Source organism: Mus pahari, chromosome 5 (assembly GCF_900095145.1).
Source record: "Mus pahari chromosome 5, PAHARI_EIJ_v1.1, whole genome shotgun sequence".
Taxonomy (NCBI): domain Eukaryota; kingdom Metazoa; phylum Chordata; class Mammalia; order Rodentia; family Muridae; genus Mus; species Mus pahari.
This window is the reverse complement of record NC_034594.1, coordinates 106,742,029-106,757,664: the sequence shown is the minus strand read 5'-3', so window position 1 is coordinate 106,757,664 and position 15,636 is coordinate 106,742,029. Positions and strand designations below refer to the sequence as shown.

At 43.3% G+C, this 15,636-nt stretch overlaps 2 protein-coding genes across 3 annotated transcripts in view; both read right to left on the bottom strand.

The window, feature by feature from the left end:
- Nucleotides 1-1,762: 1,762 nt before the first annotated feature.
- Tmem81 (transmembrane protein 81) lies at nucleotides 1,763-3,498 on the bottom strand. Its single transcript, XM_021199370.1, has one exon. The coding sequence runs from the start codon at nucleotides 2,929-2,931 to the stop codon at nucleotides 2,152-2,154; it is 780 nt and encodes a 259-aa protein (XP_021055029.1). The 5' UTR covers nucleotides 2,932-3,498; the 3' UTR covers nucleotides 1,763-2,151.
- A 1,453-nt stretch (nucleotides 3,499-4,951) lies between these two features.
- The window catches only part of Rbbp5 (RB binding protein 5, histone lysine methyltransferase complex subunit), a 28,330-nt gene continuing 17,645 nt past the window's right edge, over nucleotides 4,952-15,636 (bottom strand). The window contains exons 11-14 of one of the 2 annotated variants that reach the window (XM_021198303.2): nucleotides 14,413-14,482; nucleotides 13,684-13,913; nucleotides 12,591-12,668; nucleotides 4,952-6,840 (exon numbers count right to left, since the gene is read on the bottom strand). In XM_021198303.2, coding sequence (XP_021053962.1) covers nucleotides 6,812-6,840; nucleotides 12,591-12,668; nucleotides 13,684-13,913; nucleotides 14,413-14,482 — 407 coding nt within the window. In that variant the 3' untranslated portion in view covers nucleotides 4,952-6,811. Of the gene's footprint in view, nucleotides 6,841-12,476; nucleotides 12,669-13,683; nucleotides 13,914-14,412; nucleotides 14,483-15,636 lie in introns of both variants that reach the window. The other variant, XM_021198301.2, reaches the window with a different exon arrangement.

Below are 15,636 nucleotides of genomic sequence, written 5' to 3'. Positions count from 1 at the left end.
TGTGTCAAAGATGAGGCTGTGACAGGCAGGGGTAACACCTCAGCCCCCTGGTGTGACACAGTAAGTATGCATCTATGTAGGGCTCTTTTCAGTATTGAACAGCCATTTCTCAGGTTGAGGGACAGTATCTGAGACAATGGACAAGCCTGATTCTTCAGTGCATCAATATCATGAGGAACATGAAGGACTTGCTAAGAGACCAAAGAGAAAAACACTGAATGGAGCACACGAATCTTTGATATTGGATTAAAATTATGCTAAAAAGATTTAGGGGTTTTAAAAATGGAAACCTGAACAGAAGTTGGATGTAAGACTGGCAGCTGCTGGTTGGGTGTGATAAAGGCACATGGCTATACAGGAGAAAGCTCAGCTGGAATCAGAAAGCTGGGTATGGAGATACACATGTAATCCTGGCACTGGAGAGGCAGACAGGATTCCTGGGGCTCACTGGCCAGCCAGCCTATCTCTGTGAGTCCTATGTCCCAGCAAAAGACCCTGTCTCACACACACAAACTATGCCCCCTTCCCCAGTGGATGCCACCTGAGGAATAACCACCCAGGTTGACCTCAGGCCACTGACCTCTACACTAATGCATCCACGTACACGTGTACATACATACACACACACACACACACACACACACACACAGTTTGTGCCTAGTTATCAAATGATTCCACAAAATCAATATACATCTAGAAGCATTCTTGTGATGACTCTGGATGTTGTGTCTGGGTGGGGTGGTGGTGTGAATGAGATGTCCACAAGTCTCCAGCATTTGAATATTTGGTTCCTTGTTTGGTGGCTGTTTGGGTAGGATAGCTGAGACCTTGTTGGAGGAAGTTATGCCACTGGGGTGGACTCTGCCGTTTATCTCCCTCTGCCTCCTGCTTTTGACTTGAGAAATGAGCTCTCAGCTGGTGCTTCAGCCCTCTGCCACCAGCTACCTCTGCCATCACGGACCCTGTCTCCTTGTACCGTAACCCCAATAAAATTAAGCTTCCTAGGTTGCTTTTCTCGTGTTTTGTCACAGCAACAGAAATGTAACTAATCTGGGGCTCACCAAACCTTTTAAAAAGCAACACTAGTCATCTTTTGGCTCTAACTTGCACTGAATTAGCATCTCTGAGTTGGGGCTCAGAAATGGTTAGGTTTCAAAGTCATCCAGGTGATTCTGGCACAGCTAAGGAAGAGGAGCACAGGGGCCTCCGGACCCTGGCACTCCTGCAGCTACAGAGAAGGAAGGAGGAATGCTCTCTTGCTTTCAGCTGGTGCCTAGGAGCCTTTTCCCCATGGGTTCCATAAGCCAATTACCTCAGACACCCCATGAATGATGCCTGAGGGGCTTAAGACTGGATTTCCTCAAGAGACATGAAGGCAGTGGTCCTCCTTTGGGGACTTCAGAGGCTGTAAGAAACCACTACACTTGACCTTTCCAGGAATACAAACCCCAGGAACAGAACGGAGGAGCAAAACGGAGCACAGGAAAGACTGCAGTGACCAGGAGCCAGTGTTTTGCCAGGACATTCAATACTGAACTCAGAGGGCTGCCTAGGGAGGACGGGGAGGGCAGCGAAGCTATTAACACTTAAGGCTGTCCATCTGCTGACTCAGGCGTCACTGCTAATAACCATTCCCACAGAGCCATATAAAGCAATGTATGTTCTAGAAAACGCAAGGAAAAGGAGAGCCGGGACAACTATGGGGCAATTTCTACAGGAGAGAAATTTTACATAAAAAACAAAGGTTTAGGCTTCTGTATAGTTCCTGTGAATTTTTATTGAACAAAAAAAATAAAAAAAATTCCCAAAATAAAAGGCTGTGATTAGTACATTCTGGTCCATACACACTGTTCAGAGAGGTGGAGTGGGAGTGAGCGGGGCACACACACTGGGAAGTGTGGCACAAAAACAAGCTTGGAAGACAGAATTCTCCCTGGTAACAGAAGCAATGCCTGCAGTGGGTCTCCTGAGCATCTAGGATCAGGGAAACCTGAATACAATGGTGGATGCTGCTGTGAACTACCATCTTCCCAGCCTCCTAGCCAACTCTGGCTGAGAGCCCTCTCTTGCCACTTCACCATCAGAGGCACAGGATACTCACATACAAGCTAGCTCGGCTTCCTGGGCAGCCTCCCGGGAGGAAGGCTTGCATCATAAGTGGCTGCGGTCCCCACTGCCATCAGTCCCTCCTAGGACCCTGAAGACAGCAACACTCACCAACACGCCGCCAACCACTCCAGCCACAATCCCTATGCCCAAGGCTGATGTCACTTTCCTTTGCCATACGGGGAGGTGAGGCTTAGACCCGTTGTCCAGATTAACTTCCCAGCCCTTGTCTATCAACTTCTGATCCTCAGTAAGGGACTGTTGGAAATTTAGGTTTACCAACTTTGGAGGAAGAACCCTCAGTCCAAAATAGAGCCTCTTGACAAGTTTCAAGTTTTTTAGCAGCTGCACGTCACATCGATACGTCCCAGCATTATACTCATAGGCTGGTTTAAATCCTATAAAGGGGGAATTGGCTCGGAAGGGTCTAAAAAGCTCATCATTAGTAGAGATGATGCCCCGAGCAAGCCTCCAGGTGAAGCGGAAGGCTTCCTGCCCTTTCTCCAGGATGTCTGAGCTGAGACAGTTCAGCTCAAACTTCTTCCCATGGACAATGGTGAAATGGAGCATCCCACAGATCCAGTTGGTCACACACTCCAAACGCTGGAATGTGCAGTTTCTCCTCACTCCATCAGGACCCACCTCACAGTCTGTCTCTTCCTTGTAGCCAAGGCCACATGTAACACTGCATGCTGTGGCATTGACAATGACTCTCCCCACAGCTTTTTGTAGCTTCTCAGGGATCTCCAGTGTCGTCAACACCAAAGGCAGGTAGGTTATTGATACCAGACGCCCAAGGATAAAAACGATGGCCCCAGTCTTCATGACTCAGTAAGTATTTTACTAGCAGGTATTCCAGATGAATGTTCTATTGTACCACACCAGACCCTCCAGCTTGGAATAACCCTGAGCATTGAGAGATTATAATGTACAGCTGTCAGCAAAACCGACACATGCACAGATGTGTACAGAAGAGTGGTCCATATTCTCAGGTAAAGCCACAGGCAGGAAGACTTTTACAGTATTGTCGCTTGACTCTCTAACTTGCATGCTTAAGCCTGCCAGGGGTGTCTTCCAGGGCACAATTCTTGTCGCTTCCTAATGAACTTAAACCCACAGGCTTGAGAAGGAAAAAAAGAAAAGACCTGAGAATCTGAAGTGAATTTCCATGTTACCCCAGGTTTATAAGCTAACTCTTTTCCTCCCTTCCAAACTATGGGAGCGTTTCAAAGACCCATACTAAATCTGATCAAATACAAAAACCAGTCTTACAAAAGGGGTGCGGCAAGGTCGGGCTAGGATGTTAATTCGAATATCTTGAATAATTTACTGCAAATATTCCTAAACTACCTCTACTAAAAATATAACTTTGGCTGGGCATGGTGGTATACACCTTTGATCCCAGAACTCAGGAAACAGAGGCAGGTGGATTTCTGTGAATTCAAGGCCAGCCTGGTCCACAGATCGAGTTCCAGGACAACCAGAGCTGTTACATCAAGAAACCCCATCTTGAAAAAAACAGATATCGCTGGACTGGAGTCACGTGACTTCCACCCTGTCCATTTCAGGAAGGTCCCTTTGAACACTGCACCTGAAAGCCCCATTCCCGGTTTTTTTGTTTTGTTTTTTTTCTTTTGTTTTGTTTTTTCAAGACAGGGTTTCTCTGTGTAGCCATGGCTGTCCTGGAACTCACTCTGTAGACTAGGCTGGCCTCGAACTCAGAAATCCGCCTGCTTCTGCCTCCCAAGTGCTAGGATTAAAGGCCTGAGCCACCACACCCGGCCCATTCCCAGTTTTAACTACCTTCACTTGTACAGACTTTCAAAGAAAGTAGCCTCGAAGAGGCAGCACTGCTGCCAAATTCAAGGCTAGCCTGGGCTAAACAGGCTAACTCTAAAACCTGTCTCATGAAAAGAAAAAGCTTCAGTGGACTGTGGCAGCACCCTTGCCGTGCATGCATGAAGCTTGGGTTTGATCACATAAACTGGGAGTTTGTACAGCCCTTCTCCTAGCACTCATGAAGATCACAAATTTCAGGTCAGCTTCAGCTACACACACACACACACACACACACACACACACACAGAGGTCAGCTTCAGCTACACACACACACACACACACACACACACACACACAGAGGCCAGCCCAGGTTAGAGACTTAGTCCAACATACCCTTCCGAAGGAGCAAGTGAGGAAGCTGTGGCAGAGGCAGCTCGTCCTGTTCTAAGTGAATCAGGACCTGGCTAATGTGAGGCGGACCGGTGCTGCCTGACTCTGGACTGCTCTTTTTACCCCCGCAGCACAGAAGAGCTCATTGTTTGCATCAGTGAAGGTTGCTATGAAACAGCTATGATGCTAAAGATGGGCTCTTAGTGACAGAACAGAGTAGCAAGCTGACAGATTTGGTAATCTTTGAAACCATACTACTCGAGTCTCTGAGATATCTTATTCTCTATGAGATAATGACTATTCTGTATTGATGTTAAAATGACTTCATCAGAGAACAGGATTAACAAGGAAGAATATTAACTACATTTAGACTAACAAAGATCCTTGGAAGGCTAGGGTGCACTACTGTAACCTCCCTGAATGCCTAGTACTGTGGCCTCTTCAAAGCTTATGAGAAATTCCTATGGGACTGTTTTCATTAACATCAGCTTTTGGCTCAAATCATTTATTTCTGGTTTGGACAACGGAAGGATTCTAAACTGCCTGACCTTTCCTGATCCAGTTGACCACAGAGAAAGAGCTGAAATCCACACATACTTTCTACTGTACAAACCCAAAGATGGCTGCTGAGTTCCAGAAGCAACCAGTGTTTACAAACAAGCATGTATACTTGTGGTTTAATAAACATCCAATTTTATTTACAAAGCATTAAAGCTTTAGCAAGAAATAGTACCCAAGGCTGTCTCATCTTGTACAAAACTACAGAACATTTTAAGAAACAAAACGGAGAGGCAGGGAGGATGACAGCAAGGAAAAGGAGAATATACATATATTACACAAATCAAACACCCAAGCTGAGAGTGGACGGAAGGTTCTAGAAGCCGACAAAAAGATTCCCAAAGCATAAATAATTATTAGGAGCTGCTGCCAGAGACAATCTGGCAGGGTTTGAGCTGATTTACTCAGTAGCTCGATAATGGAAATGGACACAGCATTAGCATCCAGATGGAGGGAAGACAAGCCACTTCACACAGGGAAGGCAGAAACCCCTGTATCAGCTTGCACACAACTGCAGTGTGCTGTACAGAGACATGACATGGAGGTAATGTCTACAAATAAAAATGTCCCGTGAGCCACTTACCAATCACAACCATTGGTCTCACTCACACTTGAGGAAGCAGCACAGGAGCAACAGACACTAGAAACTTCCTACATGTCCCCCATCACCTCAACCCCACAGTACAATGTAATCAATGGGTTTGGCTGTCTGAAGGAGCCTCCACCAATTGATAAGAGATTTCACAATTAGCATAGTACTTAAACCTCCTTTCAGTGCAGACAGAGTATGGCCCCGGGCAAGCCAAAGCTATTGCCAGAGGCGTCACTAACCCTTCGCACACTTGGCTTCCTGACTTTGGATTTTCAGAAAATTTCAAACACTTATTGTACAAATCCATTCAATTTGCTATTTTTATTAAAAGAACAGCAAATGCAGAGAGAGCCAAGGTGAGAAAGAGAAGGGTAAAAAGCTAAGCAACCTTTCACAGAAAGGAAGTGAGTGAAGACAGTAAAAGGGTGTGGCTCCAGGAAAGGACATACTATGGCTGCCGGGGACAGGTTCTCCACAGGCAAGGATTTAACGAACGAACCTCATCTTTGATTTGAAGTGGGCTGCTGTTGCTTTGATTTGGGGGTGGGGTCCTCATGCCAGTCCTTGCACAGTGCCCCACACCCATAAAAAAGAACCTCGAGGAGAAACACACCTTGCTTTGTTTCTAACTCTGGAAGTCAACACAAGTAAAGTGATACACAAACTACTGATGATTCTTAGCTGGAGATGGGTAAAGCTAATCATATCCAAAAGCCATGATTATTCAAACAGATCTAATACTGGAAAACATGCAATGCAAGGGAACCCCAGTCTCCTGAGCAAAGGTCATGGTAAGACAGCGTGAGAGGGGCCTTCTATCTTCCTTCCTTTCCTGCCAGTTTGAAATCTTTCAAGCACTTGCTTCCCTGCCCAACCTTTATACACAATACAGAGCTACAGGAAGCATCTGGGAGGGGAAAGTTATGAATGAAAGAAACAGAAGATGCATCAGTTTTCCTAGGTACTGGTAGCAAATTTTCAGAAAAGAACAAGTCACTCGAGGACATGCATTGAGGATGGAAGGCAAACAGGAGATGGGAAATGACATGTCCAAAGATGTGACTTCAACAGTTAGGTGAACAAAACTCAGGCATTCTTCACCAGCAACACAACCTCGTGTGAAGTTGAAGTGGGTCAAATCTCCTGACGTCTTCACGCATCCTCGTTCCTGAGAGCCTATTTGGACTTATGCTTGAAAGGGAAGGCAGGGACGTGTGCTCTTCTTCCATAATTCACTTCTTCATTCAAACATAAAATCCACTCCTTCACCTCCTGGGTGGGAGGCAGAGGCCTTTGTTTTCAACTAAAGCCAATCTCAGATGATTGGCCACACTGTCCAAAGGCTACCTGATGACAAAGTGAGAAGAACCAAGGGTTTCACGGTCTTCATAGCAGTTCTGAGATTGCTCCTCCTGCTAAAGAGATTAGACACCAAAAAATTTGCTTTAGTATTTCAGGCAGGCACACATAGGCTAAGGCTGTCTGCCTTTGAAGAAAAACACACAACCCAACTCCCAGTCACTCTTCACTGAAGCAACCGCCCATCTGTACTCCAAATCCCTACTCAGTACTGTTGCAGCATTGTCCCAATGTGTTCCAATGGATGAGCTTTTCTACACAATTGCTAAGCTGATAACCAGGCTCTCAGGTGATCACAACAGACAAAGGAAGGGTGCTGGCCCTTTCAGTCTTCCATATGTTAGACTAATCAGTCATTACGATTAACAGTGAACAAGACAGAGCCCCTGTTCAAGCCCCACTGTTCCTTAAGTGACATACTCAATACAATCCTGAGAAGAAAGAACAAACAGCCACTTCCCTGATGACTCCATAGAAGCTGTTCAACTTCTGAGGGGCATCTGTAAATGGGCTGTTGTGAAATATGAACTAGGAAGTATAAACAGAGAACAAGGTGAAGAAAAGCCTCCTGGCTATAACTTAAATGAGGGTAACACAATGCCTGGAGGGGAAGAATGGGGGCAATTAGCTGCTTAAGTAATAAAAGAAAGGTGCTCATTTATAAAGTTATGTGAATGTTACTTTTAAAATGAAGTTCTAATATATAAATGAAAACTGACAATAAAAAGTCACATTTGCTGAGGACAGACTGAAATTAAGACAAGATACAAGCTTTCTACTAAATGCTATATTGTTAAAAGTTAAACTTCATAATTTCAAAAGATACCTTTGTATTTGGTACTTGTTTTTCAAATCTCCTTCAATATAAAACACAAAGAATCTCCTGAGTTGATTTAAATCTTAAGATAACAGAATACAGTCTAGATGACTCAGTTCATTTATCTCTTTCACTGACTACCAACTGAGTTTTCAGGTTACAAATTAACACAGCACTGCCAATCTAACTGTTGATTATGATGGAAAAAAATGGTTTGATTACAAGTTGACACCTTTAATAATTGGCACTCCAGACAATGAGCACCTTATACTGTCCAAAATAGTTCATGTTTCTATATCATCCCCACTCTTAAGAAAGACATCATGCATATTTACAGAGGCATTAGGCGGCAAACTAAAATCAGAGCAAGCAATACTATTAGCAAGGAAATACATAAGGAAACAGCTCTACAAGGCCTGCAGCATCTGGCTCATAGAAACAATATTTAGTTGCACCATACAGGAAATCTCCAGCAGTATAATATTAAGAAAAATTCAGCCTGATATTCACAGCTATTTTTGATCTATTTCGGTAGAGCCTAATTCGGGATGGTCAAAGAGAACATTTGGACATGATTTCCAATCCTTCCCTGGTCAGCTAGGAGGATCATACAGAATGAGACAGAATATTCAACTAGGTATCAAGTCTTAGTAGCATGCATAAATTAGTCTTGGAGTGACTAATTATCTCTAAGAAAGAGAGAAGGAAGGACAAAGGAGCAGCTAACATATGACAGGCATTTCTAATCAGGGTTGTGGCAAGTGATTAGATGGCTTTAGCTCCAGAAGGCAGTGCATAGTTGTTCCAAAGTAGGTCAAGCTGCAGGTGTCCACTTCTCTAAGTAGCAGCTCTTCTGCTCTCTTTGGCCTTTGACACCTTCAACAGATCCAGGCATACATATATCAAGCCACTAGTGTCTATCATGGGGCGGGGGCCGGGTAAGATTATATTTGTGACAAACCAGTCCTTTGTGGCATTGCACTGATGAGGAATCTGAAGTCTTGAGTAACAAGGAAAACAGCTTGTGTTGTCACCTCAAGCTCAAAAATGGAGTTAAGGTAACAGAAAGAGAGATTAGACAGTGTCAGCAAGCCTGTCCCTGGAGAATCCCCCACTCAGGGTTACTCTTAGCAGGCTTCCTTGAGAGGTATCCTCCCTGAGTGCTGGCCCTCCTATGCAATCAACGCTAATCAGCTATGTGACATGAAAGTATTTCAGTGGCTCCAGACTCCAGATTGACAGTGGTCTATTTGCCTTCCAATTTTCCCTTAATCCTTAACCTGCTGTAACATGTAACAGATAAAGGCAGTTTTTTGTTAGTCATTAAGGCTTACAAAATGGATTCGGTAGTGATTGGCCACTTGTACATATTAATAAACAGCTATCATTTATCTGGTTGGAGCATAACACAGCTTACCCCTAAAATTCTTCCTTCAAAATTCTGACACTAATGCAAAAATTATCTAGTCAAAGGGAGTTCACACCTTTGATCCCAGCACTCTGGAGGCAGAGGCAGGTGGATCTCTGTGAGTTTGAGGCCAGCCTGGTCTAGAGTGAGTTCCAGGACAGTCAGAGCTACACAGAGAAACCCTGCCCCGACTACTCTCTACCCCACACCCCCAAAAAGAAGAGGGAGGCCACAGAAATGAACCTTTAACACAATCCTCAGAGCAGACTGTTTTGTTTCTGCAGTGCTGAGAGTAGAACCTATAGCCTTGCACATGCTAGGCCAGTACTAACACTGACCTGCACTCTGACACTGCGGGCTACTTTTCAAAGAGATCTCTGCTACAGGCATTCTGGATGAATTTTATGTTTTAATATCTGGTGGGAAAGAACTGCTATTGAAAATATCTGAAGTATCAAATAACATGAGTTATTATAAATAACATGATATAAAAACATATCAGCTTCCTTAGAGGCCCCTGGGCCACAAGCATAGCAGCAGCTCCAGGTTTGTTCCAGAACCTGCAAACCCAGCATGCTACTGAATGAAGAAGCCTAACCTCAACCAAAGAACCCCACACAGAAGATATGACAGCTTACTCTGAAAGCGCTATTTTTAGAATTATGTGGGGCTCACAAACAAATCTGCAGCCTCACTAAGTTCCCAACTGTACTGACTTGTTAGTAAATCCACAGGCAACCCTCTGAAGGTCCTGGAACCATGCCTCAAGCTCCCTGCTGAGGTTTGGCTAAAGGTTCTGCTCCTTAGCACTGTGGTATTTAGTCTATTCTGGAGATTTCCATTCAGGAAAAGATCAATGAACCAAGGCCGGAGAAGAAGAACACAGGAAGGACACAGAGTTGCATGGAGAAGCACACATAGCACGCAGTCGGGAGGAGCTGCAGGATCGGAGCTGCTCTGCCCTTATAAACGGTATCCATCCTCTCACCCTAGCAGGGGCAGGTTCTCAAGTCCTTAAGGACAGAGCTGTTAGTTAAATAGTTGCCTCTTCTTAAGGCTCACCCACCTCAGTGCTTACCAGAAGTAAGTAGGATAAGCTGGCATGAACTATCCTGCTCCTCAAGACAGTACTTCCTGCAACCTGGAAGCTAAACTAGGTGACAATGAATGTGTCATCTTCACAAAGACCCCAGGAGATGCTCCTACTCTTAGGAGAAAAGCTGAAATGCTGGCCTGCATGAATACCCAGTAGGCACCTCAGAGTGCAGGATTTTACTGCAAACTCTCTTTTGCACTCAGACAACAATACTAATGCACAGATTCAGTGTTTATGGATTTGAAGACTAATAAGCTCATTCTCCAGGAATGAAGAGATCTCCCAACATTCTGATCTTGGTTCTCATTTAGACACGTAGTTTCTGTGGCTACTAGTGAACATATCAACTAAAATTAAAATTTTAAGTCATTCTATTATTGGGAAAGAGAATTTTACAATTCTGTTGTTGTTTATCATTTACATACATATTGAAAAGCACAAGATTAATTTTAACTACTTTTTATCCTGGTGATGCAGCTCAAACCCAGGGCCTTGCACAAGTTAGGCAAATGCTGCTCCATGGAGCTGTACCACAGATTCCCCGAGTCCTTAAAAGAAATAGAGGGGAAAAAAAGTCAGGCATGCTTGCACATACCTTTAACTTCAGCACTCTGGAGACAAGTTCAAAGTCAGCCTGGTCTGTGACATAGTGAGTCCCTTTCTTTGATTTAAAAAAACAAAAACAGCAGAAGCATGGAGACTCTGTCCTAAAGTGCTCTGATTAATTTTATACATCTGGCCACATTTTTAAATCATGCTAAAAGCAACTGGGCTTTTTGTGCCAGGAAAATCCACTCAGGCTTCACACTGGCCTTCCTTTTTTTTTTTTTTTTTTTTTTTTGGTTTTTCGAGACAGGGTTTCTCTGTATAGCCCTGGCTGTCCTGGAACTCACTTTGTAGACCAGGCTGGCCTCAAATTCACAGAAATCCGCCTGACTCTGCCTCCCGAGTGCTGGGATTAAAGGCGTGCACCACCATGCGCGGCTTACTGGCCTTCCTCTTAACTGAATCTTATGCACACGGCTTATGCACATGGGCTATAGGAAGACCATCTTTGTAAGCAATCAAGTATCTACTCCTCTGTAGGCAATTACTGACCTGTGCTCCCTGCTGACTCTTTCATGACACACACACACAACCTCAGGACTCAGCATGGAGGTGGAAACCGTAACAGCCACTCACTGTGCAGAACTACCTATCAGACTCAGTGGTGAGTGCTGCAGTATGAAAACCTCAAGTTTAGATATACTAAACTTGGGGACTAATGACCGACTCTCTTCTTCAATTTCTCTGTAGAAAATAATTCCTATTTATAGGCAACAATTAACTAGTAAAAGTAAAAACTGAACAAGGAATTCTGCTTTGTATTCTAGTATTTATCAAAAGCACTTTTAACAAATTTTAAAGTGGCTGAAAAAAACTAAATATAACCACTGACATTTCATCTAACCTGTGTCAATTAGGCACAAAAAAGAATATTATATTAACAAAGTACTTCTATGTGTGTGTGTCTATCTGGTATCTGAAGGACATTTAAGTGGAGATGAGCTCTAACCTGATCTTTTTTTTTTTTTTTTTTTAAAACAAATCTGAGTTAACTGGTTCACAAGTATTTCCATTCCTTGAAAAAACTCCCTTAATCACGTGTCAGGTTATGCTATGGGCTGAAAGGGCTCACATGTTAAAGGCTAAGACTCACAACCTAAGGGACACTTACAAGGTAAAAAGCTACATTGTGTCTTTTTGGCAATTTCCTCCTATTGTCAAATATTGGAAGAAACTTCAAAGCCTTTTTTCTTCTTTAATATTATGGTACTGATAACAAACCTCCTCCTTTGTTTAGACTGATAAGGAAGAATCCTACTTCTTGGAGAATCTCAACAGTATGCAGATGCTCAAGTTTAATAGTCAGGTGCTATATCAAAACAGCTTGTATTTCTGCCTACTTGTCTTGGAGCAAAAATAAAAAACAAACTAAAGAAAAATCTACAAATAAAAATGTAAAAACAGAACACCAAGGGCAGATACAGACAAAATATATTAACTTGGAGGCTCATAGCTTTCTGAGTCATAGATTTTCCTATAGGAATCTAATGGGAAATAGGCGTTTTTACCCATAAAAACACTCCAATAACACTTTGTTTGTATCTGGGACCCTTGAAATCTACTTATGGACCAGAGTTGAAAGCCAATGAATTAAGTCAATTTTGGTTTAGCTTGCCCTTGGAGCTTGAACTCCAGAGATTACTTGATGCTGGGGAGAAGGAAGGAAGATAGGGAGGGAAAATCCCACTGCAGTTAAAGGAAGTCAGGAGCTGTACCAAAGCAAGGCCACAAAGCAAGCCAGATGGTGCTCCCAATGTGTCCTTACCTGCCAAGGGCTGGCTGAGTTCCGCCTGCACTTTACCCTTCGTTGATCCTTCCAGAGGTAAACCTCTGTCCCCTTTGTAGAGTTTCGGTTTAAATGGAGAATCTTTCTCTTTACCTTTTGATCCTTTAGGCCGGCCTGCTTGCTTCTTCTTGGATTTGCCATCCCCCTTCACACCCAGTAGTGGATGGACTTCTGCAGAGGGACAGACAACCATGAAAGACAGTGCATACCACCCAGGCCCTGCATCCCAATCAGACCTTTGAGTGCTCAGAGCTTTGCTTTTGTGTCCCACATCACTACTCTATGGAAAAAAATGATTATTTTTAAAATTACAAAAGAATATCTACTAAATTGATACTTGCCAGACCAAAGGCATACACAGTCTATATGGTTTATACCAAACCACAGCAACTCCAAATTAAAAATAATTAAAATACCCAAACATCTAAGTTGATCCAAGCCTAAAAAGGAGTGTGTGGGACACAAACACATAGCATAGGCATAGAGGATCAGAAAACAAGGCAAGGACCAAGGCAAGAGGTCTGAGCCCACCACTTTCTGCGAGACCTTGAACAAGTTATGTAACTTCAGTCCAACTTTTCTCCTTTGCAAAGCAATAATAATAATAATAACAACAACAACAACAACAACAAACATAAACTAATTTGCAGGAGCAGATGAAAACATGAGCAATCGTATAGAAACTACACAGTGGTGCCTGGAATAAAGTATACACATCGGAGACTGTACAGTTGTATAATTGATGGATCTCCTGTTATCTATAAGAAAAAAAGAATGGATGATGCCTATTGGTAATACCACCCAACCCTTATCAAATCATTTCAACATGTTTAATAAAAGCTCCCAATCCCACTGTAAAAGCAAGAAGGAAAAAATGACCATGCAGCTCTGACTGGCACTTTACTCTATTGGGGGAAAAGGGGGGGGTGGATGAACAGTTCAGGAAACAATTCCTGAGACATGTGTCAGAAGACAAAGTGTATACTCTTAGGCAAGACACTGGAGGGCAGAACATCCCCATTTTATAAGTGAACACAAACTCAATCATTACAGAACTGTAAGCAATGTAGAAAAAGACTCATGGGAAACTCCTTCCAAGTAAAAATGGCTCAAGTAGGAAATTACTGTGCCCAGGAGAATAAGGCAATGAACCCACAGACACTGGGAATAAAGAGGTGGCTCTCACCATCATTCGGCACTCCTTGGAGCTCTATATTGGTGGTTTTAGGTTTCTTCTTTGGTGGCTGGGACCCATCTGCTGAAGACTGCCTCTTCTTCTCTGAACTAGCCCCTTCATCCATCAAGGAGCTTGGGACTGCATCCGGTGGAGGGCCATATGGGTTTTCTTCAGGGTCTTCTACCTCAGGGGCAATGGGTAAATACAATAGAGCCTTTGAATCTTCCAGCTCTTCATCACTATTTGGAACAGGATCAGACAAGGGATTGGAAAAAAGAGGAGATAGTTGCTTAAACCACAAGCCCTTCAGCCTTTCCTCTAGTGCCTACATTTAGTACATACAACAGTTACAGCTCTAGACTTTAACAAAGCTGAAATGCAGGAAAGAAGCCAGGCAAGAGGATAGTAAGCTGACGACCATAAGCAGACTAAGTTCACTACAACTGTTTGTTTTTGTTGTTTGTTTCAGACCCTGAGACAGGGTCTCTCTGCATAGCCCTGGCTGTTCTGGAAATCACTCCATAGACCAGGGCTGGCTTCTGCTTCCCGAATGCTAGGATTAAGGTAGGATTCACTATGCTTGGTTTTACTTCAGTTACATAAAATCTGTATTACATTTTGTTCAGCAAAGAACTGTTCTCAATTCTACAAGTAAGCAGTTGGAAGCGAAGGGAAAGCTGGGGAAACCGGGCAGTGCATAAGACATAGGAGCAACACTCAGCCTTTCAAGTTGCTCACCTGCTACAGAAGGCAGCAATGGGATCCACGCTGGTGACATCCACTTCCTCATCTTCAGCAGCATCAGCCCCTGAAGGAAAGAATATTGGAGAGGTTTGAAAAGAAATGGAAAACTGCTTTTTACCTAAGAATAACTCAACAGTTCATTTCATTCAATCACTTAACAATAGGGGCTGGAATCCCCACTAGATACTAACACTGGAAACAGTGACAACCAAGAAGTTGGGAACAGCTCTTCAATAAGGCTCATAGTCTACACAGGAAACAGACAGACCACTTCAACACAGCACAGTATGAAGAACAGTTTTCAAGCTAGAGAGATTCAAGTCCCTTTCTTTAATCTGATTCCCTAATTCTTAGCACTATCAAGTGGCCCAGCTTTTAAAGATCTGTCCCTTAATTACAGTGCCAGATGGGTACAGTAAACATTCACACACACACACACACACACACACACACACACACACACACGCATGCACGTACACCTACTATGTGCAAAGTTCCGTGTTAAAAACCAGGAAGATAAATCAAATCTCAAGGGAGTGGTGAAGTACACATGTAATCTCAGCACTGGGGAGGCTGGTGCACAAAGGTTAGGAGTTTGAGGTCAGGCTGTGCTAATAACAAGACTCTGCCTTCAAACAGCAATAAGAAGGTTGGATCTTTATTTTCAAGGAGTTCCTATTCAGAAATTTAGAAGATGACATTAATAATAACAATGATTATGATCATAATAATAAAAGACTTAGGGGTTTCTTCATAGAGGCTGAGCATACACTACAAGAATTATTCCATTTATTCCCTACAATGCAAAGACATGGGTGTTACCATTATCCACCTTAGAGATGAGGCATTCAAATATAAGTATTTTGTCAAAAGCTGCCTAGTATCAGAGCCCATGATCTTGACCTTTTTACTACTGATGAAGATGTAACAGAAGACACACCATCAACTGAGCCTGAGCACATCTCTGTGCTTTGAGTGTGGGCTATGCACACTCTCATTTAGCCACCTGTGCCTCATCAGGAACTACAGATGAACTGTCAGAGTGCTGCTAGATCAGGTAATGCCCATGTGAGCCTAAGTAGCACACACAGTAAGACTCAAGCACTGAAAACTACATACTCGGGAGGGAAAGGTGGCAGGCGAAGCTTTGAGTACAGTTACAACACAAAGTAAATAAATGCATTCACTAATTCAAAGAGCATTATGTAAAACAATCCT